The sequence below is a fragment of the Chiloscyllium punctatum genome, chromosome 3, assembly GCF_047496795.1.
Source record: "Chiloscyllium punctatum isolate Juve2018m chromosome 3, sChiPun1.3, whole genome shotgun sequence".
NCBI lineage: Eukaryota > Metazoa > Chordata > Chondrichthyes > Orectolobiformes > Hemiscylliidae > Chiloscyllium > Chiloscyllium punctatum.
In genome coordinates, this window is record NC_092741.1 from 15,188,920 (window position 1) to 15,212,848 (window position 23,929).

A 23,929-nucleotide genomic window follows, 5' to 3' on the forward strand; every position below is an offset into this window, starting at 1 on the left:
CAAACACAGGATCTCACAGGAGAGATGTCAGAGAGAGACAGGGGTTCAGCTTCTTTGGGTCCCCAGCAGCTTCTCTGGATTCCAAGCTAAAACTTGGTCAGCAACTGCAAACAATATAGCTTGCTAAAACCAAACCAAATCCTGAACTGGGAGAACTGGCCACTCTCCTTTCATTTTACAAGTGTTTAAAAGAAACATTTAAAAGCTTTTTCAAGTAGATATTTCTAAACAAATCAGAACCTCTGCCTTTATGACCCTCTGAAAAGAAAACAAGAACAACATAGCCTCATAAAAGGAGTAGCATCGTCACATCCAATCCAAGGTAACTTAGCAAGTTGGATCCAAAATTAGCTCAATGGTAGTAGAAGAAGGCTAGCTGTGTGATTCAAGGCCAATATGTGCAGTGTATGGAAACTTTCCCTAATCAATTGTGGCACAGATTATAAGAGCAGGTGAAAGTTGCAGTAAGCTGCTATGTAGTCGGACCTGGGTGTCTTTGTGCGTGAATCACAGAGGGTCGGTCTGCAAGTAAAATAACTAATTAGGGAGGCAAATGGAATTTTGTCTTTCATTGCTAAAGGGATTGAGTTTAAAAGCAGGGAGGTTACGTTGCAGCTGTACAGGGTGCTGGTGAGACCACACCTGGAGTAGTACATGCAGTTTTTGTCTCCTTACTTGAGAAAGGATGTACCGGTATGAGAGTGCGTGCAGAAGTGGTTCAGTCAGTTGATTCTGAAGTTGAGAGGGTTGGCTTATGAGAGAGACTGAGTAGACTGGGATTATATTAACTGAAACTTAGTGAGTTTCTGAGAGAAACATATAAAATTATGAAGGGAATAGATAAGATAGAGGTAGAGAGGATGATTCCATTGGCAGGTGAAATTAGGACAAGAAGGCGTAGCCTGAAAATTAGGGGGAACAGATTTAGGACTGAATTGAGAAGGAATTTCTTCACTCAGAAGGTTGTAAATCTATGGAATTCTCTGCCCAGTAAAGTAGTTGATGCAACTTCAGTAAACATTTTTAAAGCTAAGATAGATTTTTTTGAACAATAATGGAATCAAGGGATAATGTGAGAAGGTGGGTAAATGGAGCTGATGCAACAAAAAGATCTGCTGTTAGTTCTTATGTTGGAGGTGTGCAGAATCTTGGTCGCCACCATATAGGAAGGATGATATTGCACTGACAATAGACAATAGACAATAGGAGCAGGAGTAGGCCATTCTGCCCTTCGAGCCTGCACCACCATTCAATATGATCATGGCTGATCATCCTTAATCAGTATCCTGTTCCTGCCTTATCTCCATAACCCTTGATTCCTCTATCCTTGAGAGCTCTATCCAACTCTTTCTTAAATGAATCCATAGACTGGGCCTCCACTGCCCTCTAGGGCAGAGCATTCCACACAGCCACCACTCTCTGGGTGAAGAAATTTCTCTTCATCTCTGTCCTAAATGGTCTACCCGATATTTTTAAGCTGTGTCCTCTGGTTCGGCTCTCACCTGTCAGCGGAAACATGTTTCCTGCCTCCAGAGCGTCCAATCCTTTAATAATCTTATATGTCTCAATCAGATCCCCTGTCAGTCTTCTAAACTCAGGGTATACAAGCCCAGTCGCTCCAGTCTTTCAGCGTAAGGTAGTCCCGCCATTTCAGGAAATGTCCTCGTGAACCTACGCTGCACTCCCTCAATAGCCAGAATGTCTTTCCTCAAATGTGGAGACCAGAACTGCACACAATACTCCAGGTGTGGTCTCACCAGGGCCCTATACAGCTGCAGAAGAACCTCTTTGCTTCTATACTCAATTCCTCTTGTTATGAAGGCCCGCATTCTATTAGCCTTCTTCACTACCTGCTGTACCTGCATGCTTACCTTCATTGACTGGTGTACAAGAACACCCAGATCTCTTTGTACTGCCCCTTTACCTAAATTGATTCCATTTAGGTAGTAATCTGCCTTCCTGTTCTTGCCACCAAAGTGGACAACCATACATTTTTCCACATTAAACTACATCTGCCAGTCATCTGACCATTCACCTAACCTGTCCAGGTCACCCTGTAATCTCCTAACATCCTCCTCACATTTCACCCAGCCACCCAGCTTAGTATCATCAGCAAATTTGCTAATGTTGTTACAAATACCATCTTCTATATCATTAATATATATTGTAAAAAGCTGCGGTCCCAGCACTGATCCCTGCGGTACCCCACTGGTCACTGCCTGCCATTCCAAAATGGAGCCGTTTATCACTACTTTTTGTTTCCTATCAGCCAACCAACTTTCAATCCAAGTTAGTACTTTGCTCCCAATACCATACCCCCTAATTTTGCTCACTAACCTCCTATATGGGACTTTATCAAAAGCTTTCTGAAAGTCTAGGTACACTACATCTACTGGATCTCCCTTGTCCATCTTCAGAGTTACATTCTCAAAAAATTCCAGAAGATTAGTCAAGCATGATTTCCCCTTCTAAAATCCATGCTGACTCTGACCTATCCTGTTACTACTAGCCAGATGTGTCGTAATTTCATCCTTTATAATAGACTTCAGCATCTTTCCCACCACTGAGGTCAGACCAACTGTTCTATAATTTCCTGCTTTCTCTCTCCCACCTTTCTTAAAAAGTGGTACAACATTAGCCACCCTCCAATCCGCAGAACTATCCCAAATCTATCGAACTCTGGAAAATAATCACCAACGCATCCATGATTTCTCGAGCCACCTCCTTCAGTACACTGGGATGTAGACCATCAGGCCCTGGGAACTTATCAACCTTCAGACCTAACAGTCTCTCCAAAACCAATTCCTGGCAAATATAAATTCCCTTCAGTTCAGGTACCTCAGGGAGATTGCTTGTGTCTTCCCCAGTGAACACAGATCTGAAGTACCAATTCAATTCTTCTGCCATTTCTTTGTTCCCCATAATATATACCCCTGTTTCTGTCTTTCTTTATTCCTGATGAAGGGCTTTTGCCCGAAGCATCGATTTCGAAGCTCCTTAGATGCTGCCTGAACTGCTGTGCTCTTCGAGCAGCACTAATCCAGAATCTGTCTTCAATGGCCCAATTTTAGTCTTAACCATTTTTTTGCCTTTCACATACCGAAAAATGCTTTTACTATCCTCCTTTATATTTTTGGCCAGTTTACCTTCATACCTCATTTTTTCTCTGCATATTTACTTCTTAGTAATACTCTGTTGTTCTTTAAAAGCTTCCCAGTCCTCTGTTTTCCCACTTATCTTTGCTGTGTTATCTTTTAACTTTATATGTTTCTTAACTTCCCTCGTCAGCCACGGCCACCCCTGCATCCTCATAGGATCTTTCTTCCTTTTTGAAATGAACTGATCCTGCATCTTCTGCATTATACACTGAAATATCTGCCATTGTTCCTCCACTGTCATCCCTGCTAAGGTATTGCACCACTGAACATTGGCCAGCTCCTCCCTCATAGCTCCATAGTTCCCTTTATTCAACTGAAATATTGTCACTTCCGATTGTATCCTCTCCCTCTCAAATTGCAGATTGAAGCTTATTGTATTATGATCACTACTTCCCAATGGCTCTTTCACTTCGAGGTCCCTGATCAATTCTGGTTCATTGCACAATACCAGATTCAGAATTACCTTCTCCCTGGTAGGCTCCAGCACCAGCTGTTCTAAGAATCCATCTTGGAGGCACTCCACAAAGTCTCTTTCTTGAGGTCCAATACCATCCTGATTCTCCCAGTCTACCTGCATGTTGAAATCCCCCATAACAACTGTACTAACATCTTTGCGACAGGCCAATTTCAGCTCCTGATTCAACTTACATCTGACATCCAGACTACTGTTTGGGGGCCTGTAGATAACTCCCAAGAGGGTCTTTTTTACCCTTAGAATTTCTCAGCTCTATCCATACTGACTCTACATCTCCTGATTCTCGGTCCCCCCACGCAAGGGACTGAATGCCATCCCTTACCAACATGGCCACTCCACCCCCTCTGCCCTTCAGTCTGTCCTTACGATAGCACATGTAGCCTTGAATATTCATTTCCCAGGCCCTGTCCACTTGAAGCCACGTCTCAGTTATCCCCACAATATCTTGTCTGCCAATTTCCAAAAGAGCCTCAAGCTCATCCATCTTATTTCTAATGCTTCGTGCATTCATATATAGTATTTTTAATTTATTACTGATGGGAAGGATTGCATCACCCTTCCCATCACTCCTATTCCACTCAACCTTACAGCATGATCCTTTTTGAGTTTTCTACTTGATTGATACAGTTGTCTTTCTTGACTTCCCTTGTTCTAACCTTCCCTTCAATTTCGTTCTTAAACATCCCAGTTTGTCCCCCCCACCCCCCACCCCCAAACCTGCCTGCCAGAATGCTGGTCCCCAACCTATTAAGGTGCAAACCATCTCTCTTGTATAATTTATGCTTACCACAAAACATACCCCAGTGATCCAAGAATTTAAATCCTTGCTTCCTGCACCAGTTCTCCAGCCACACATTCAAGTCCATTATTTCCCTGTTTCTGGCCTCTCCAGCCCGAGGATCTGGAAGCAAACCGGAGATAACCACCCTGGACGTCCTGCTTTTCAGCCTTCTTCCTAGTTCTCCGAAGTCCCGCTGTAGTATGTTCCTCCTCTTCTTCCTGACATCATTTGTGCCGGCATGTACCACCACCTCTGGCTCTTCACCTTCATCCTTGAGGATTTCCTGCACTCTGTCTGTGATGTCTTTAACCCTAGCACCAGGAAGGCAACACACCATCCTTAAGTCCCACCTACTGCCACAAAAGTCCCGGTGAGTTCCTCTCATTATGGAGTCCCCTATTACCACGGCTCTGTGCGATGTCTGATTCTTCCGCTCTGCCTCCACAGCAACTTTTGATTGACAGACCTGGCCGCCTCGCGGACTGGCAGTGTCATCTGTCTCTACTGTTTCCAAATGATTTGACTTGTTCCTGTACACACTGGAGGGTGTACAGAGGCAATTCTTAGAATCCTTATAATGTAGAAAGATGCCATTTGGCTCATCAAATCTGCATCAACCCTCAAAAGAGCATTCCATTGAAACACCCCATCCTATCTCCAATTCTCCACATTTACCAAGTTTAACTCACCCTGTCTACACATCCCTGGATTCAGCAGAGCCAATCCACCTATCCTGTACATGTTTGGACTGTGGGAGGAACCCCATGCAGCCACAAGGAGAATGTCCAAACTCTGCACAGACAGTCAGCCAAGGCTGGAAATGAACCCAGGTTTTTGATGCTGGACACTATACCACCATGTCACCCTGTTCATCAGGCTACTGCTTGGGATAGAACAATTAAGGAGACAAAAACAGAAATTGTTGGAAAGGCTCAGCAGGTCTAATAGCATCTGTGGAGAGAAATCAGAATTAATATTTTGGGATGAGTGACTGTTCCTCAGAACTTAGGAAGTGTCACTTGCCCAGAAACATTAATACTGATTTCTCTCCACAGATGCTGACAGATCTGCTAAGCTTTTCCAGCAATTTCTGTTTTTGTTTCTAACTTAGAGTATCCACAGTTCTTTCTGTTTTTATTTAGCTATAAGCAGAGGCTGGATAAGCTCTGATTGTTTTCTTTAAAGCAAAGAGGGTCAAGGGACCTGATTGAAGTATATAAGATAATGAGGAGCACAGAAGGGTGGATAGAAGGCACTATTCCCCATAGCTGAAGAGTCAATAACAAGGGGGTGTAATTTTCAGGTGAAAGACAATAGACAATAGGTGCAGGAGTAGGCCATTCTGCTCTTTGAGCCTGCACCACCATTCATTATGATCATGGCTGATCATCTTCAATCAGTATCCTGTTCCTGCCTTATCTTCATAACCCTTGATTCTACTATCATTGAGAGCTCTATCCAACTCTTTCTTAAACGAATCCAGAGACTGGGCCTCCATTGCCTTCTGGGGCAGAGCATTCCACACAGCCACCACTCTCTGGGTGAAGAGGTTTCTCCTCATCTCTGTCCTAAATGGCCTACCCCTTATTTTTAAGCTGTGTCCTCTGGTTCAGGATGACAGGAAGTCTAGAGAGGTTTTGAGGAAATTTTACTTCAATCAAACAGTGTGGGAATCTGGAATACACTTACAGGGAGGGTGGTTGAGGCAGGAAACCTCACAGCTTTTAGAAAACACTTGGACGAGTACTTGAAATGTTATAACTGTGGGACAAGTGCTGGAAAGTGGAACAAATGGGCCAAAGGACCACTTCTGCCCTGTTTGATTCTATGATTCTATGTTTGAATTTCTCCAAACAATATTCAACTCTCAGTTTTAAGTTGCCACAATAGTGTAATACCCTTAAGAAAAGTGACAAATTACACCTTCTCTGACAGTTACTGATGAAAGATCACTGGTCTGAAATATTAAGCTGGATCTTGGCTTTGACGCTTCATCCCCAAGAGTTGCCAGGCAATCAAGTGACCAGCAACTCTCAGTCCCTTACAGTCCCAGCATAAATAGTGGCCCTCCTACTTTACAGCAAACCCCGAGAAAAGCATTCTCTGACTGAACAGACTTAGTTAAATCTCAAGCACTGGTGATCGTAGACCTTCAGCGACTATTAATTAATCATTTAAGTTCCTCAATTTGTTGATGGTGGGGCAGGCCTACAGACAGCTTCCCTGTTGTTGATAAAATTTCAGCATTGGCAGGTGGGGATTGTACTAACGTCATGGAACCCAATACCCCACCCACCTGCCAGCTGCCTGGGGTGGAGATTAATGTGTAATATTGTTCATTTTTCCATCGATATTGCCTGATCTGCTGAGCATTTTCAGCAATTCCTGTTTCAGATTTCAAGTGGCTGCAGTATTTTAGTTTTGTAAAACAGGATTGTTGCTTGTGCCCCAACCATAGCTCCTGAACAGGAGCTAGCGATAATAATGGGATCAAATGCTCTCAGTCAATAGAATCTTCAAAAGTGGGTGGCTCGTTCTAATTCACTAGTATTAATTCACTCGTACTAACTCACTAGTATTCCACTGATTTCTGAAATTGTCCTATCCTGCAGGTATAATACTTATTATAAGAAGGATATTCAACTCTGGGTGCATAATCTGACAACATGCACAACCATAATAGAACAGTGGCTTTTAGTTCAAAATCTGTGGATTTATCTTGAGGCTGTCTTTGTTGGAGGAGATATTGCTAAACAACTGCCACAGGTAAGTTAATATTAACTTGGATAGAGTAGCTATCTTCAGTTTCTTTGTCATTCTTACGTTTCTGAATCTTTTACGCAAACTCAGCAATCTCATAGGGAGAAAGTGAAGCCTGCAGATGCTGGGGAGTCAGAGTCAAAAAGGGTGGTGCTGGAAATGCACAGCAGGTCAAGCAGCATCCAAGGAGCAGGAGAGTCAATGGTTCAGGCAAAAGCCCTTCATCAGGACTGTGGAGGGAGAAGGGGGGATGAGAAATAAGTATTGGTATGGGGGCAAGGCTGGGGGAAAATAGGTGGGAAGGCAATAGGTAGACGCAAGTGGGGGGTAATTGTGATAGATCGGTGGAAAGGGTGAAAAAGATAGGTGGGAAAGAAGATGGACAGTTAAAACAGATCAACAGAGCGGTACTGAGTTGGAGTGTTGGGTCTGCAATGAGGTGTGTGAAGGGGAGATTATTAAACAAGTGAAGTCAATGTTGATGCCATGTGTTTAAAGGGTCCCAAATAGAAGATGAGGCATTCTTCCTGCAGTTGGCAAGTGGATTTGATTTGCTGGTGGAGGAGCCCAGGGCTTGCATGTCCTTGGAGGAGTGGGAGAGGGAGTTGAAATGGTCAGCCATAGGGTGGTGGTGGAGTTGTTTGGTGCATGTGTCCCAGAGATGTTCCTCAAATGCTCCATGTGTTGGCGCCTTGTCTCCCCAATGTAGGGGAGACCACATCGAGAGCAAAGAACACAGTAGCTGAGGTGGATGGACGTGCAGGAAAGTCTCTGCCAGAGGTGAAGAGGTGCAGGTTTACACCACCTGCAGTGGCAGGAGAAGGTGTCGGGAGTGGAGGATGAGTTGATTGGGGACGTGGACCTAACAAGGGAATTGGGGAGGGAATGGTCACTGCAGCACACAGATAGGGGTGAGGAGGGGAAAATATCTCTGGTGGTGGGGTCTGAGTGTTGGTGGCAGAAATAACAGAGGATAATGCGCTGTATTTGGAGATTTATGGGGTGGAAGGTGAGGACCAGGTGGGTCCCATCCTGCTTGAGGTTGGAAGGGTGGGGTTTGAGGGCAGAGATGCAGGAAGTGGAGGAGATGCACTGGAGACATTGTTGATCACGTGGGAGGTGAAATTGCAGTCTATGAAATAGGAGGACATCTGGGACATCCTGGAGTGGATTTGCTCCTTCTGGGAGCAGATACAGCAGAGGCGAAGGAATTGGGAGTAAGGGATCACATTTTTATATGAAGGGCTATTGGGATCATTGGGTTTGAAGTCGAATCTGAAGTGAGTTGGTTGCCAGAGATGGAGACGGAGAAGTCCAGGAAGGGAAGGAAGTCTCAGAGATTGGTCCACATTCCTAATGAAGGGCTTTTGCCCAAAATATTGACTCTCCTGCTCCTGGGATGCTGCCTCACCTACTGTACTTTTCCAGCGCCACCCATTTTGATTCAACAATCTCACACACAGGACTAGTAAAATACAAGTAGGTTCAATTATCTAAAATTCCAGCTTTCAGGCATGACTCAACACACAAGTGGGAATCAGCAACTTCATTTGATATTTTCTAGTCAACTTGGTCAGAGATGGATGTAAGTTTGTTCGCTGAGCTGGAAGGTTCATTTTCAGATGTTTTGTCACCATACTAGGTAACATCATCAGTGAGCCTCCAGTAAAGTGCTGTGGTATGGCCCACTTTTTATTTATGTGGTTAGGTTTCTTTGGGTTGGTGATGTCATTTCCTGTGGTGATGTCATTTCCTGTTTTTTTTCTCGGGGTTGGTAAATGGGATCCAAGTCAATGTGTTTGTTGATAAGAGTTCTGGTTCGAGTGCCATGCTTCCAGGAATTCTCATGCATTTGGCTTGTTCTTGGATGGATGTGTTGTCTCAGTCAAAGTGGTGTAAAGATACCAGTGAGAGTGGGTCATGTCTTTTTGTGGCTAGTTGAAGTTCATGTATCCTTGTGGCTAGTTTTCTGCCTGTTTGTCCAAAGTAGTGTTTCTTACAGTTCTTGCAAGGTATTTTGTAAATGACATTAGTTTTGCTTGTTGTCTGTATAGGGTCTTTCAAGTTCATTAGCTGCCGTTTTAGTGTGTTGGTGGGTTTGTGGTGTCAAGAGGTCTGAATAGCCTAGCAGTCATTTCCAAGATGTCTTTGATGTAGGGGAGAGTGGCTAGGGTTTCTGGATATGTTTGTTGCTAAGAAATCGGCAGACTGTATTCATTGGGCACCCTTGGCCTCATGGTAGCCCATAAACCCACCAACACACTAAAACAGCAGTTAATGAACTTGAAAGACCCAATACAGACAACAAGCAAAACTAATGCCACTTACAAAATACCTTGCAAGAACTGTAAAAAATGCTACATTAGACAAACAGGCAGAAAACTCGCCACCAGGATACATGAATATCAACTCGCCACGAAACAACATGACCCACTCTCACTAGTACCTTTACGTACAGATGAGGAAGGGCACCACTTCAACTGGGATAGCACATCCATCTTAGGACAAACCAAACAGAGACACGTGTGAGAATTCCTGGAAGCATGGCACTCAAACCAGAACTCTATCAACAAACACATTGACTTGGATCCTATTTACCACCCGGTGAGAGAAAAGGACAGGAAATGACATCACCAACCCAAGGAAACCTAAACGCATAAATAAAAGCTGACCATACCACCAGTGCTTCACCGGAGTATGATGACGAAACATCTGAAAATGAACTGTCCTGCTCAGCTAGCAAACTTACACCCAGAACCTCAACCTGAGCTACAAATCTTCTCAAAACTCACTTGCTCAGAGATTTTATGACATACCTTCTAAGGTAGTTGGACTTGAACCCTGGCATTGTGGCTCATAGGTAGGAAAGCTATCACTGCACCACAAACACCCACAGCAACAGTGACAGGTATTTTGTAATTAATCTATCAAAGGTGTTACGACATACTTCTGAAGCAGAAGTATCACACCATAAGAGTCCTAACTCAGCAACAATGACATATTATAAGCAACACTAAGAAACAGTTAAACACATAGTGCTTTGCATCCTGATTCCTTGTTCATTTGCATACTTTCTTAACATGCTGTTACAAAACCCTTTTACTTTCCAAGATGACACATATTAAGTGTTTTGTTATGTACAAGTGAAGCAATTGCAAAACCAAATTACACAAAAAATAGATCTTTGTTTTCATTTAAGAGATTAAGCATTTGTATGTCTATATATGCTCTTCAAAGCATCCTGAATTGTGTAAAGTTATAACTTTCCTGAAATCTAGTCATATCACTGACTTGTTAGTGCATTGACATACATTGTATTATCAAAGTGTTTCTTGTTTTCATGGTGGTCATGTTTTCACTTTCAAGTGTAACTGGAATGCTGAATATTTACAGTTGTATGATACTTTGAACTGATGTCTATTTTTCTTCAAAGTTGCCTCATTTGATTTTGTCACATAGTGGGAGCTAGGGTTTCCTATACACTTTGAATATTTTTGGGGCAATCAGATTTCCTGGGTAGGATGCATAACCTGTACCATGTGGCCTGTGTGCAGAGTAAGCAGTTCCACATCTGCATATTGGTTAGGTACCAATCTTCATTTTCCCTTGTTTATGAGAAGTTTCTCTGCTATTCCTGAGAATTTGAAATATGATGGCTTTACAAGGTTCAAACCTGTCTCATGAACAGGTTTCCACTGGTGACGGTAATACCATGAATAAAGATATCGAAGTGTAACAGCAATTTAAAACTTTAAATAAAAATGTTGAGAAATAATACCAATCATTTTAAACCAAGGAAATATGGAAGTAGATGTTGCAGGATTAAGAAGTGAGTTACTGCAGTTAGTTGTTTCTAAAATGTTGAGTGGAGTTGGATGCTGGAGATGTGAACACCATGTACATGTGTCCTGAGCAGTTTTGCCCAGAGACAGTTTTGATTAGTTTTTCAATTGAATCCATTGTGTGACTTTCAAACAGGTCAACACAATGAGATTTCTGGACTGCTTCCTGAGCAATGTCGGACATTTCTCTCTCATGCTCTCCACTCACCCCCTCCCCCTTCTTTTGATTGTACAAGCTTTTGCATGGAGAGAGATTGCTGGAAAAACTCTGCAGGTCTGGCAGTGTCAGTAAAGAGAAATCAGAGTTAACGTTTTGGGTCCAGTGACACTTCTTTAGAATTCAGAACTTCTCAGAACTTCTCAGAACTTAGGAATTTCTGCTAAAACAACATTTTATCTTGTTTCCTAACACTCTCAAAAAATTGAGACTCAATCCAAAGAACGGATGTTTTTTCTTGGTCGCGATCGATGACTAATGGTGTGCCTCAGGGATCACTTCTGGGACCACAGTTATTCACACTTTACAACGATGATTTGAAGGTGGGGACCACATGTAGAGTGTCAAAGTCTGCAGATGACACTAAGATGAGTGGTAGTGCAAAGTGTGCAGAGGATTGTGAAACATTACAGAGAGAAATAGATACTTTAAGTGAGTGGACTAGGTGTGGCAGATGGAGTACAATATTAATCCATGTGAAGTCATCTATTTTGGTAGGAATAACAGTAAAAAGGCCTGTTATTTGATTGGTAAAAAAATACAGCATACTGCTGAACAGATGGACTTGGTTGTGCATGAATCACAGACATTTGGTCTATAAGTGCAACGGGTAATTAAAAAGGCCAATGGAATTTTGTCTTTCATTGCTAAAGGGACTGAGTTTAAAAAGAGGGAGGTTATTTTGCAGCTATGTATGGTGCTGGTGAGACCACACCTGGAGTGCTGTGAGCAGTTTTGGTCTCCTTACTTGAGAAAGGGTATACTGGCTCTCGAGGGGTACAGAGGAAATTCACAAGGTTGATTCCAAAGTTGAAGAGTTTGGCTTACAAGGAGAGAATGAGTAGACTGGGACTATATTCATTGGAATTTAGAAGAATATGGGGTGATCTTGTAGATACATATAAAGTTATGAAGGAAATAGATCAGACAGAAGTAGAGAGGATGTTTCCACTGGCAGGTGAAACTAGGACAAAAGGATATAGCTCAAAATTAGGATGAGCAGATTTAGGAACGAATTGGGAAGGAACATCTTCACCCAAAGGGTTGTGAATTTACGGAATTCCCTGCCCAGTGAAGTAGTTGAGGTTTCCTCGGCAAATGTTTTTAAAGCTAAAATAGATACTTTTTTGAACAGTAAAGGAATTAAGGGTTATGGAGAGAGGGTGGGTGAGTGGAGCTGAGGCTATGAAAAGATCAACCATGATCTTATTGCATAATGGAGCAGACACAGAAGGCCGAGATGTACAGCATGAAAACAGACCTTTTGGTCCAACTTGTCCATGTTGACCAGATATCCCAACACAATCTAGTCCCACCTGCCAGTAACCGGCCCATATCCACTCCTATTCACAAACTCATCCTATTCATATACCAATCCAGATGCCTTTTAAAAGTTGCAATTGTCCCAGCCTCCACCACATCCTCTGGCAGCTCATTCCATACACATACCACCTTCTGCATGAAACGGTTGCGCCTTAGGTCTCTTATATCTTTCCCCTCTCACCCTAAACCTATGTCCGCTAGTTCTGGACCCTCCCCTACTCTAGGGAAAAGACTTTCTGTATTTATCCTGTCCATGCCCCTCATAATTTTATAAACCTCGATAGGTCACCCCTCAGCATCCACGCTCCAGGGAAAACAGACCTAACCTATTCAACCTCTCCTTATAGCTCAAATCCTCCAACCCTGGCAACATCCTTATAAATCTTTTCTGAACCCTTTCAGATTGGAGGATGGGAAAAATTTCTGGCTGTAACAGCTGTTTATTTATTGAGGTATTTTTGGTATTGGAGGTGATTTCCTCAAATTCCAGGAGCAGCAATTACTGTTTTATATGCTGTTGCATTGCTTTAGAACTTTAGGAAAAAAAAGTCAAAACAACAGCAGTTTTAAAAGGGAAAAGAACAGATAAAGGATGCACATGGTGAGGTCAGTGCAGGAGAGATAGAGAAAGAAACTGACACAGCAGTGAACCTGCACAGTTACTGCCTTTGCTGTTTGAATTCATGTATCGTTGGACTTCGGAGTACGTCAGGGAAAATTAACAAACAGTGAAATTTACAACTGATTTTGGAGGAACTGTTTGGGCAAAGTTCACAGCACAGGAGCAGATAAGTATATTGTTTTTAAGTGTGACCTACAGAAAGTCTGCAGTAGTGAGTATAGGGGGTTCTTTTTGCTTACATGTTTTTTGAGATATGTCTCTTGATTAAACTTAAAATATAAGCCATAACTATTAATTTAACCTGGTGCAGTGTTTTTTGGAGGAATAAGATAGTGGTATTTTCTGGGTCTGTAGATTGGGAAGAAGCAAAAATGGCCTTTAGTCGAGTGATATGCATTTCTTGTCAGATGTGGGAGTTTAAAGACAGTTTAAAGGTTACTGCATATTATATCTGCAATAAAAACTGTTGTTGTGAATCTTATCAGATCGACTGGATCAGTTGGAGAGACAGTTAGAAGCAATTAGGAATTTGCAACAGCAACAGTATGTGATTGATGGCAGTTATAGGAAGGGGGAAAGTCTCAGATACAGTCACATGGATGGGTTAACTCCAGGAAAGGTAACAGAAGTAGGCAGCTAGTGCAGGACCCTTCTCTGGCTATACCCATTTCAAACAAGTATGCTGTTTTGGAAAATGTAGGGGGTGATGAATTCTCAGGAGAATGTAGCACAAACAGCCAAGTTTTTGGTATTGAGACTGGCTCTAATGCAACGAGGGGTACCAAGAGATCAATTATGTTAGGGGACTCTCTACTCCGAGGTACAGACAGACGTTTCTGTGGCTAGCAGCAAAAAATTAGAATGGTGTGTTGCTTCCTGGTGCCAGGATCAAGGATGTCTCAGAGAGGGTGCAGAATGTTCTCCAGGGGGAGAGGGGCCAGCAAGAGGTCATTGTCCACATTGGAACCAACAGCATAGGAAGGGAAATGGTTGAAATTCTGAAGGGAGATTTCAGAGAGTTAGGCAGGAATTTAAAAAGGAGGTCTTTGAGAGTAATAATATCTGGATTACTCCCGGTGCTACAAGCTAGTGAGGGCAGGAATAGGAGGATAGAGCAGATGAATGCATGGCTGAGGAGCTGGTGTATGGGAGAAGGATTCACATCTTTGGATCATTGGAGTCTCTTTTGGGGTAGAGGTGACCTGTAAAAGAAGGATGGATTGCACCTAAGTTGGAAAGGGACTAACATACTGGCAGGGAAATTTGCGAGAGCTGCTTGGGAAATTTTAAACTAGTAATGTGGGGGAGATAGGAGATAGGAACGAGATCAATCTGAGACTGGTACAGTTGAGTATAGAGGCGAGTCAAACAGTCAGGACAGGCAGGGACAAGGTAGGACTAATAAATTAAACTGCATTTATTTCAATGCAAGGGGCCTAACAGGGAAGGCAGATGAACTCAGGGCATGATTAGAAACATGGGACTGGGATATCATAGCAATTACAGAAACATGGCTCAGGGATGGGCAGGATTTGCAGCTTAATGTTCCAGGATAGAAATGCTACAGGAAGGATAGAAAGGGAGGCAAGAGAGGAGGGGGGAGGGGCGTTTTTGATAAGGGATTGCATTACAGCTGTGCTGAGGGAGGATATTCCTGGAAATACATCCAGAGAAGCTATTTGGGTGGAACTGAGAAATAAGAAAGGGATGATCACCTTATTGGGATTGTATTATAGATCCCCTAATACTCAGAGGGAAATTGAGAAACAAACTTGTAAGGAGATCTCAGCTATATGAAAGAAAAATAGGGTGGTTATGGTAGGGGATTTTAACTTTCCAAACATAGACAGGGACTGCCAGAGTGTTAAGGGTTTAGATGGAGAGGAATTTGTTAAGTGCATATGAGACACTTTTCTGATTCAGTATATGGATGTACATACTAGAGAAGATGCAAAACTTGACCTACTCTTGGGAAATAAGGCAGGTCAGGTGACTGAGGTGTCAGTGGGGAGCACTTTGGGGCCAGCGACCATAATTCTATTAGATTTAAAATACTGATGGAAAAAGATAGACCAGATCTAAAAGTTAAAGTTCTAAATTGGAGAAAGGCCAATTTTGACAGTATTAGGCAAAAACTTTCAAAAGCTGATTGGGGGCAGATGTTCGCAGGTAAAGGGACGCCTGGAAAATGGGAAGCCTTCAGGAATAAGATAATGAAAATCTAGAGAAAGTATATTCCTGTTAGGGTGAAAGGAAAGGCTGATAGATATAGGGAATGCTGTATGACTAAAGAAATTGAGTTTCTGGATTAGTGGTGCTGGAAGAGAACAGCAGTTCAGGCAGCATCCAAGTAGCTTCGAAATCGACGTTTCGGGCAAAAGCCCTTTGCTCGAAACATCGATTTCGAAGCTACTTGGATGCTGCCTGAACTGCTGTGCTCTTCCAGCACCACTAATCCAGAATCTGGTTTCCAGCATCAGCAGTCATTGTTTTTACCTTAAAGAAATTGAGGGTTTGGTTAAGAAAAAGAAGGAAGCATATGTAAGGTATAGACAGGATAGATCAAGTGAATCCTTAGAAGAGTATAAAGGCAGTAGGAGTATACTTAAGTGGAAAATCAGGAGGGCAAAAAGGGGACATGAAATAGCTTTGGCAAATAGAATTAAGGAGAATCCACTGGGTTTTTACAAATATATTAAGGTCAAAAGGGTAACTAGGGAGAGAATAGGGCCCCTCAAAGATCAGCAAAGAGGTCTTTGTGTGGAGCCGCAGAAAATGAGGGAGATACTAAATGAGTATTTTGCATCAATATTTACTTATGGAAAAGGATATGGAAGATATTGAAAGTAGCAAAATAGATAGTGAAACCTTGCAAAATGTCCATATCACAGAGGAGGATGTGCTGGATGTCTTGAAACGCATAAAGGTGGATAAATCCCCAGGACCTGACCAGGTATACCCTACAACCCTATGGGAAGCTAGGGAACCGATTGCTGGGCCGCTTGCTGAGTAATTTGTATCATCGATAGTCACAGGTGAGGTGCCGGAAGACTGGAGATTGGCTAACGTGGTGCCACTGTTTAAGAAGGGTAATAAGGACAAGCCAGGGAACTATAGACCAGTGGGCCAGACGTCGGTGGTGGGCAAGTTGTTGGAAGGAATCCTGAGGGGCAGGATGTACATGTATTTGGAAAGGCAAGGACTGATTAGGGATAGTTAACATGGCTTTGTGCGTAGGAAATCATGTCTCACAAACTTGATTGAGATTGAAAACACTGATGGTTTTCTGAACAGAATGAAAGCTAAAATTCATTAAAATTATTTCTTGGGTGAGGGTGTTGCTGGCTAGTCAGCATTTACTGCCAACTGTAATTGCCCTGAATAAGTGATGATGAGCTAAGTTTTTGAACTACAGCAGACTTTGGGGTATAGGATCATACACAATGCTGTTACAGTGGATTTCCAGAATTTTGATCCAGTGGCTGTTAAGGAATGGCGATATGGTGCCAAGTCAAGGTGGTGTATGTTTTGGAGGGGACCCTTTCAGGTAGTGATGCCCTTCCAGATCGGAGATTACATGTTTGAGAGGTGATTTCAGAGGAACCTAGGTGAGTTGCTACAGTATATCATCAATGTGGGTGCAATCTGTTGGCACTGTTTTAATGTGAAAGGAACTGAATTTTGAGGATGAAGAATGGGATGTCCATCAAAAACTGGTTTTGACTTGGTTATTGGCAATCAACTTGAGTGTGTTTGGAGATTTGCACAGCCAGGAAATAGAGAGAACTCCACATGGGCAAGAAAACTCCTGCTGTTGACCACATGCAGTCCTGTCCAAGCTGATGACTCTGTGCTCCTCTGTGTTGAACAATACTTGGAGGAAGGGTGCAGAATATACTCTGGGTGGGAGATTTCAGTGTCCATCACCAAGAGTGGCTCAACAGCACTAATGAATGAGCTGGTCAGGTCCTAAAGCGCATTGTTGCAAGACTGAGGTCTGCAGCAGATGATGAGGGAACCTTCAAGAGCAATAAACATACTTGAACTCATCCTCAACCTGTCTGCCACATGTGCATCTGTCCATGACAATATCAGTAAGAGTAACCACCGCACAGACCTTGGGAGACAATGTCCCACCTTCACATTGATAATACCTTATATTGTGTTACATGGCACTGTTACTCTGCAAAATGGGACAGACTTTGGTCAGATCAAACAACTCAAAATCGGGATTCTGTCAGGTGCTGTGAGCCATTAGCACCAGCGGATTTGTTCATTGACATAGCAAGCCCATTCTACATTACCATCAAACCAGGAGATTAAGACTGGTTCAATGGACAGTGCAAGAGAACATGCCAGCAGCAGCCCCATGGGTATACCAAAATTGAGGTGTCAATCTGGTAAAGCTGCAAAAACAAGATGACTTGCGTGTTAAACAACATAAGCAGCAAGAGATAGACAGAGCAAAACAATCCCACAAATAATGCATCAAAACTAAGCTCTACAGTCCAACCACATCCAGTCATGAGTGGTGATGGACAATTAAACAACAAATTTGAGGAGGAGGATCCATAAGTAAGCCCAAACTCACAGCAAATCAATGAAGACAATAAGGCTGAAGCATTTGCAACAATTTACATCCATCTCAATCTCCTCCAGTGGTCCCTAATGTTACTAATGCTGGTCTTTAGCCAATTTGAAATGCTCCACATGTCATCAAGAAGTGGTTGAAGCACTATGTACTGCAAATGCTAAGGGCCATGACAACATTCTGGCAATAGTACTGAAGATTTGTGTTCCACAACTTGCTGCACCTGAACCAAGATGTCACCTTACAGCTGGAATGCTGGCAGATATCAAAGTGAAAAATTACTCAACTTTATCCTGTATACAAAAAGCAGGACAAATCCAACCCAGCCAATTAATGTCCCATCAGTCTACTCTTGATCATCAATAAAGTGATGGAAACTGTCATCAACAGTGCTATCAGGCAGCTCCTGCTCAGCAATATTTGGGTTCCAGCAGGGTTACTCAGCTTCTTACCACGTGATACCTCGGTTGCATTGAAAAGTAGAAGATAGGAGCAGGAGTAGGCCATTTACCCCTTGACCCTGCTCCTGAATTCATTATGATCATGGCTGATCATTGGGCTCAAAATCCCAATCCTGCCCTCCCCAAATCCTTGATCTCTTTACCCATAAGAGCTACATCAACCTCCTTCTTGATAAAACAAAATGCTTTGCCCTCAGCCACTTTCTGTGGTAGTGAATTCCACAGGGTCACAACTCTGTTAGTGAAGAAATGTCTCCTCATTTCAGTCCTAAAAGGTTTACCCCTTATCCTTAATCTATATCCTCAGGTTCTGGACTCGTCCATGATCAGGCATTTCCTTTCTGCATCTAACCCATCAAATCCTGTCAGAATTATATAGGTTTATACAGATACACCTCATTCTTCTAAAATTGAGTGATTGCAATCCAAACCATCTTAATCTGTCCTCATTGGTCACTTCTACTATGCTAGAAATCAATTTGGCAAACTTTCACTGCACTCCCATGATAGCAAGAAAATTCTTCCCCAGATAAGGAGACAAAAACTGCGCACAATATTCCACGTGTGGCCTCACCCTGTATAATTGCAGCAAAGCATCTTAGTTCCTGTAGTTAAATCCTATAACTATGATGGCCATCATAGAGTTTGCAATACATGGACAAAAGAGCTGAATTGCAGATGTGAAGTAAGAATGACAGCACTCATCACCAAGGCTGCATTTGACCAACTGAGGTGTCAAGGTATCCCAACAATACTGTGGTCATTGGGAATTGAGGAAAAGTTCTCCACTAGTTACAGCCATGCCTGGCACATGAAAAAATGATTGTGGTTGTTGAAGGCCAGTTCTCCTAGCTGCAGGACATCTTCACAAGAGTTTCTCAGGGTAGTGTCTTCGGCCCAACCATTTTCAGCTGCTTCATCAATGACCTCCCCTCCATCATAAGATCAAAAGTAAGGATGTTTGCTGATGATTGCATAATTTGACAGCCCCATTCAGTCTCCTCAGAGCCTGAAGCAGTCCATGTCCATCTGCAGCAAAACCTCGACAATGTTGTTATGAAGTTGAAGGTGTGTACAATAGCTTTAAAAGAGAGAGCAACTGCCATCGAGAGAGACCCAAGAAATTATGAAACACTCTCTATCAAAAGCAGCTTTCCATATGAAACATATTCACAACAAAAAGAAGACGACCCAGGGAGATCTATAGCTGGAAGAAGATGGACACCGAAGATGACAGATGTGTGGTTTTGAAATTAAGTTGATGTAGTTTTAATAGATGTCTTATTGGAACAACATATTGCTGTAGAGCTGGAGGCAGATACTAAGCAGTTGAGAGAAAAGGGTCTTAGAGTTGTGAATAGTTGTGTTTAATGTTCACTTCTGGAGTTAAAAAATAAATTGATGTTATTTTCTTTAAATAGTGGAATTTGGGAGTTCTCCGTAACTCATATTTTAACAGATTACGAGACAAGATGAGCTTTTCTGGGTTTTGGTTGAATAAACAGAGGGATTCTCTGAACTGCTTATTATCTGAAAATTAAGTCAGGTAAACTATCTGGTATAGATGTAGGATAAGAAAAAAACTATATTGGCTACATCATGTGAATATGTTGAAACCTTACCATAATAGAGATGGAGAGCTAGAGAAACAGGTGCTAGTTACTGCTCCGAAAAAGGGAGGAATCACATCCAGATGTTGTGGAATTTGATGTGCCTCAAAATACTTTAAACATTGAGAATGTCCTTGAGGAGTGGGGTGGGTTAATGAACTATCTGTCTCAGGACCAAGGCTGAAAGATTTGTTGCAGCAGTATAAGGACAGTATAAGAATGGGGAGGACTAATGTTATTGTGCATGAGGTGGAAGTAGGGAATGCTGTTCGAATAAAAAATACCCCTGCAGACCTAATCCTCTCAAACCCACACGGGTCCAGAAGGAAGTGGATGCGATGCTCAACAGAGATATTATCGAACCGAGTTGGAGTGAGTGGACTTCACAGATCATGTTAGTTCCCAAACCTAACAGGAGCCAACAATTGTGTGTGGGCTATTGGGCCATCAATGGGGTAACTAAATCAGCCTCATACCCAATAGCAAGACTGGATGACTGTATAGAGAAAGTTGGACAAGCCACTTACATCACAAAGTTGGACTTACTGCGTGGTTATTGGCAAGTATCTTTATCAGAAAAGTGTCTGCTGTTGTAAATGGGCTATATCAATTCAAAGTGATGCCCTTTGGAATGAAGAATGCACCAGCCACATTCCAAAGACTCACGAATAGAGTTGTGGCCGGATTAACAAATTGTGCAGTTTAACTAGATGATGTAGTGATCTTTATTGAGTCATGGAAAGATCACATGGCACAGTTGGCAGAGCTCTTCAAACAATTACGAGAAGCAAAATTGTTATAAACTTAAAGAAAACAGAATTTGCAAAGGCAGAGGTGATTTTCTTGGGACATAACATCGATCATGGAAGGTTGACCCCAAGGAATGCAAAGACAAAGGCTATCGGGGAACAAACATGGCCGTCCTCAAAGAAAGAGCTGCTACAACTTTTGGGACTTTACCGGAAGTTTGTTCCAAACTTCAGCAGCATGGTGGCACCGCTAACAGATTTACTGAAGAAGAACTCAAAATTTTGTTGAATAGAACAATGCCTGAAGGTGTTTGAGAATTAAAAGCAGTATTAACCACCGCACCAGTTTTAGCTACACCAAGTTTTTTGAAATCCTTCAAAAATGCAATTGATGCTAGCGATATAGGAGTTGGAGCGACAGGAAGATGATGATGGAATAGAATGGCCAATTAGCTGCTTTTCAAAGAAACTCAACACTCACCAGAGAAAATACTGTACCATCAAGGAGGAGTTATTGACTTTTCTATTGTCCTTACAACATTTTAATGTTTATATGATGAACAATGTGTCGGAGATAGTTGTGTACATGGACAACAATCCTCTTACATTCTTAGAATGATTTAAAGACAAAAGTATGAGACCATTTTGTTGGAGTCTTATGTTGCAGACTTTTAACTTACAATGTTGCGAGTCATAAAAATGTGATAGCAGATGCACGATAGGGGATTTAAAGGAAAAAGTATAGATAAGATTCCAATGTTACATATATGTGTGCAGAAATGAATATGAAAGTATAACTTAGATTAATGACCTATGTATTTCATTGCAATGGGATGAAGAATTTTTTTTTAAATGAAGCCATGTTTTCATTATGTTGGTTCTTTTTTCTTAAGTGTTATGAAGTTGAAGAGAAAGTTTTTAAGAGAAAGCAATTGAGAGAGACCAAGAAATTAGGAAACACTCTCAATCAAAGTTCCCTTTTTGAATGAAACATATTCACAGTCAAAAGAAAGAAGACAACCCAGGGAGATCTTGAGCTAGAAGAAGACAGACACTGAAGACACTGTGTGTTTTGAAATTAAGCTGCTGTAATTTTAATAGGCGTTTTATTGGAACAGCATTTTGTTCTAGAGTTGGGAGGCAGATAATAAGCAGATAAAGAACAAAGAAAATTTACAGGCCCTTTGGCCCTCCAAGCCTGAGCCGATCCAAACCTAAGCCTATTGCCCAATTCCTAAGCATCTGTATCCCTCTACTCCCCACCTACTCGTGTATCTGCCCAGATGCACCTTAAATGAATCTACCGTGTCTGCCTCTCCTACCTCTGCTGGCAATGCATTCCAGGCACCTACCATCCTCTGTACTTGCCGCATATATCCCTCTTAAACTTTTCACCTCTCCCCTTGAACACGTGAGCTCTGGTATGGAATCCCTCACACTGGGAAAAAGCTTATCTCTATCTACCCTGTCTATATACTTCATGATTTTGTAGATCTTAGTCAAGTCCACCATCAATGTCCTTTTTTCTAATGAAAACAATCCTAACCTACTCAACCTCTCTTCATAGCTACCACCATCCATTCCAGGCAACATCCTTGTAAACCTTCTCTGCACCCTCTCCAAAGTGTTCACATCCTTCTGGTAATGTGGCAACTAGAACTGTGCACAGTATTCTAAATGCGGCTGAACCAAAGTCTTGTACAATTTTAACGTGACCTGCCAGCTCTTATACTCAGTACCCCGTCCAATGAAGGCAAGTATACCATATGCCTTCTTGACCATTCTATCCACCTGTGCAGCCACTTTCAAGGTACAATGGATCTGAATTCCCAGATCTCTCTGCTCATCAACTTTTCCTTAGGTTCTTCCGTTTACAGTATAGTTTGCTCTAGAATTAGTCTTCCCAAAATGCATTACCTCACATTTGCTTGGAATGAACTCCATCTGCCACTTTTCCGCCCAACTCTCTAATCTATCTATATCCTCCTGTATTCTTTGACAGTCTCCTATGCTTTCTGCTACTCCACCAATCTTCATGTCATCTGCAAACTTACTGATCAGACCATCAATACCCTCTTCCAGATCATTTATGTATATTGCAAACAACAGTAGCCCCAGCACCGATCCCTGTGGAACACCACTGGTCACCTTTCTCCATTTCAAGAAACTCCCTTCAACTACTTCTCTCTGTCTCCTGTTGCTCAACCAGTTCTTTATCCACCTAGCTAGAACACCCTACACACCATGTGACTTCACTTTCTCCATTAGTTTACCATGGAGAACCTTATCAAACGCCTTACTGAAGTCCATGTATATGATATCTACAGCCCTTCTTTCATCTATTAACTTGGTCACTGCCTCAAAGAACTTTAATAAGCTAATAAGGTACGATCTATTCCACATAAAACCATGCTGCCTATCACTAATAAGCCTATTCTTTTCCAAATATAAATAGATTTTATCCCTCAGTACCTTTTTCTGCAACCTTCGCACCACTGACATCAAGCTCACTGGTCTACAGTTACCTGGAATATCCATACTACCCTTCTTGTACAGGGGGACAACATGAGCAACCCTCCAGTCCTCCGGCACTTCACCTGTGTTTAAGGATGCTACAAAGATATCTGTCAGGGTCCCAGCTATTTCCTCTCTCGCCTCCCTCAGCAACCTGGGATAGATTCCTTCCGGTTCTGGGGATTTGTCCACCTTAATATCCTTTAGTCCACCAAACACATCTTTCCTCCTTATGTCAACGTGATCCAGAATGAGCTGAAAATGTATTGCTGGAAAAGCACAGCAAGTCAGGCAGCATCCAAGGAGCAGGAGAATCGACGTTTCGGGCATAAGCCCTTCTTCAGGAATGATCCAGAGTGAACAAACTTCTATGTCTAATCTCAGCATTCATCACCTCCCATTCCTCAGTGAACACTGATGCAAAGTAATCATTGAGAATCTCACCTATATTCTCAAGTTTGACACACAATCTTCCTTCTTTATCCTTTAGTGGACCAACCCACTCCCTGGTTACCCTCTTGCTTCTTATATATGAATAAAAGGCCTTGGGATTCTCCCTAATTCTGCTCGCCAAAGCTGTGTCATGACCCCTTTTAGCCCGCTTGATTCCTCATTTAAGAATGGTCCTACTCTCCTGATATTCATCCAAGCTTGTTCTGTTCTTAGCTGCCTGGATCTTTTGTCCCTTAAGAAAAAAGGAGGGCTTAGAGTTGTGAATAGTAGTTGTTTAATGTTCACTTTTAGAGTTAAAAATAAATTGATGTTATTTTCTTTAAATAGTGGAATTTGGAAGTTCTCTGTCACTCATGTCTAAACTGTTATGACA

At 42.2% G+C, this 23,929-nt stretch overlaps 1 protein-coding gene across 1 annotated transcript in view; it reads left to right on the plus strand.

Moving 5' to 3' along the window:
• The window catches only part of LOC140453953 (dynein axonemal heavy chain 8-like), a 1,210,036-nt gene that overhangs the window by 673,083 nt on the left and 513,024 nt on the right, over positions 1–23,929 (plus strand). Inside the window, exon 39 of the mRNA XM_072548830.1 lies at positions 7,027–7,180. Coding sequence (XP_072404931.1) covers positions 7,027–7,180 — 154 coding nt within the window. The remainder of the gene's footprint in view (positions 1–7,026; positions 7,181–23,929) is intronic.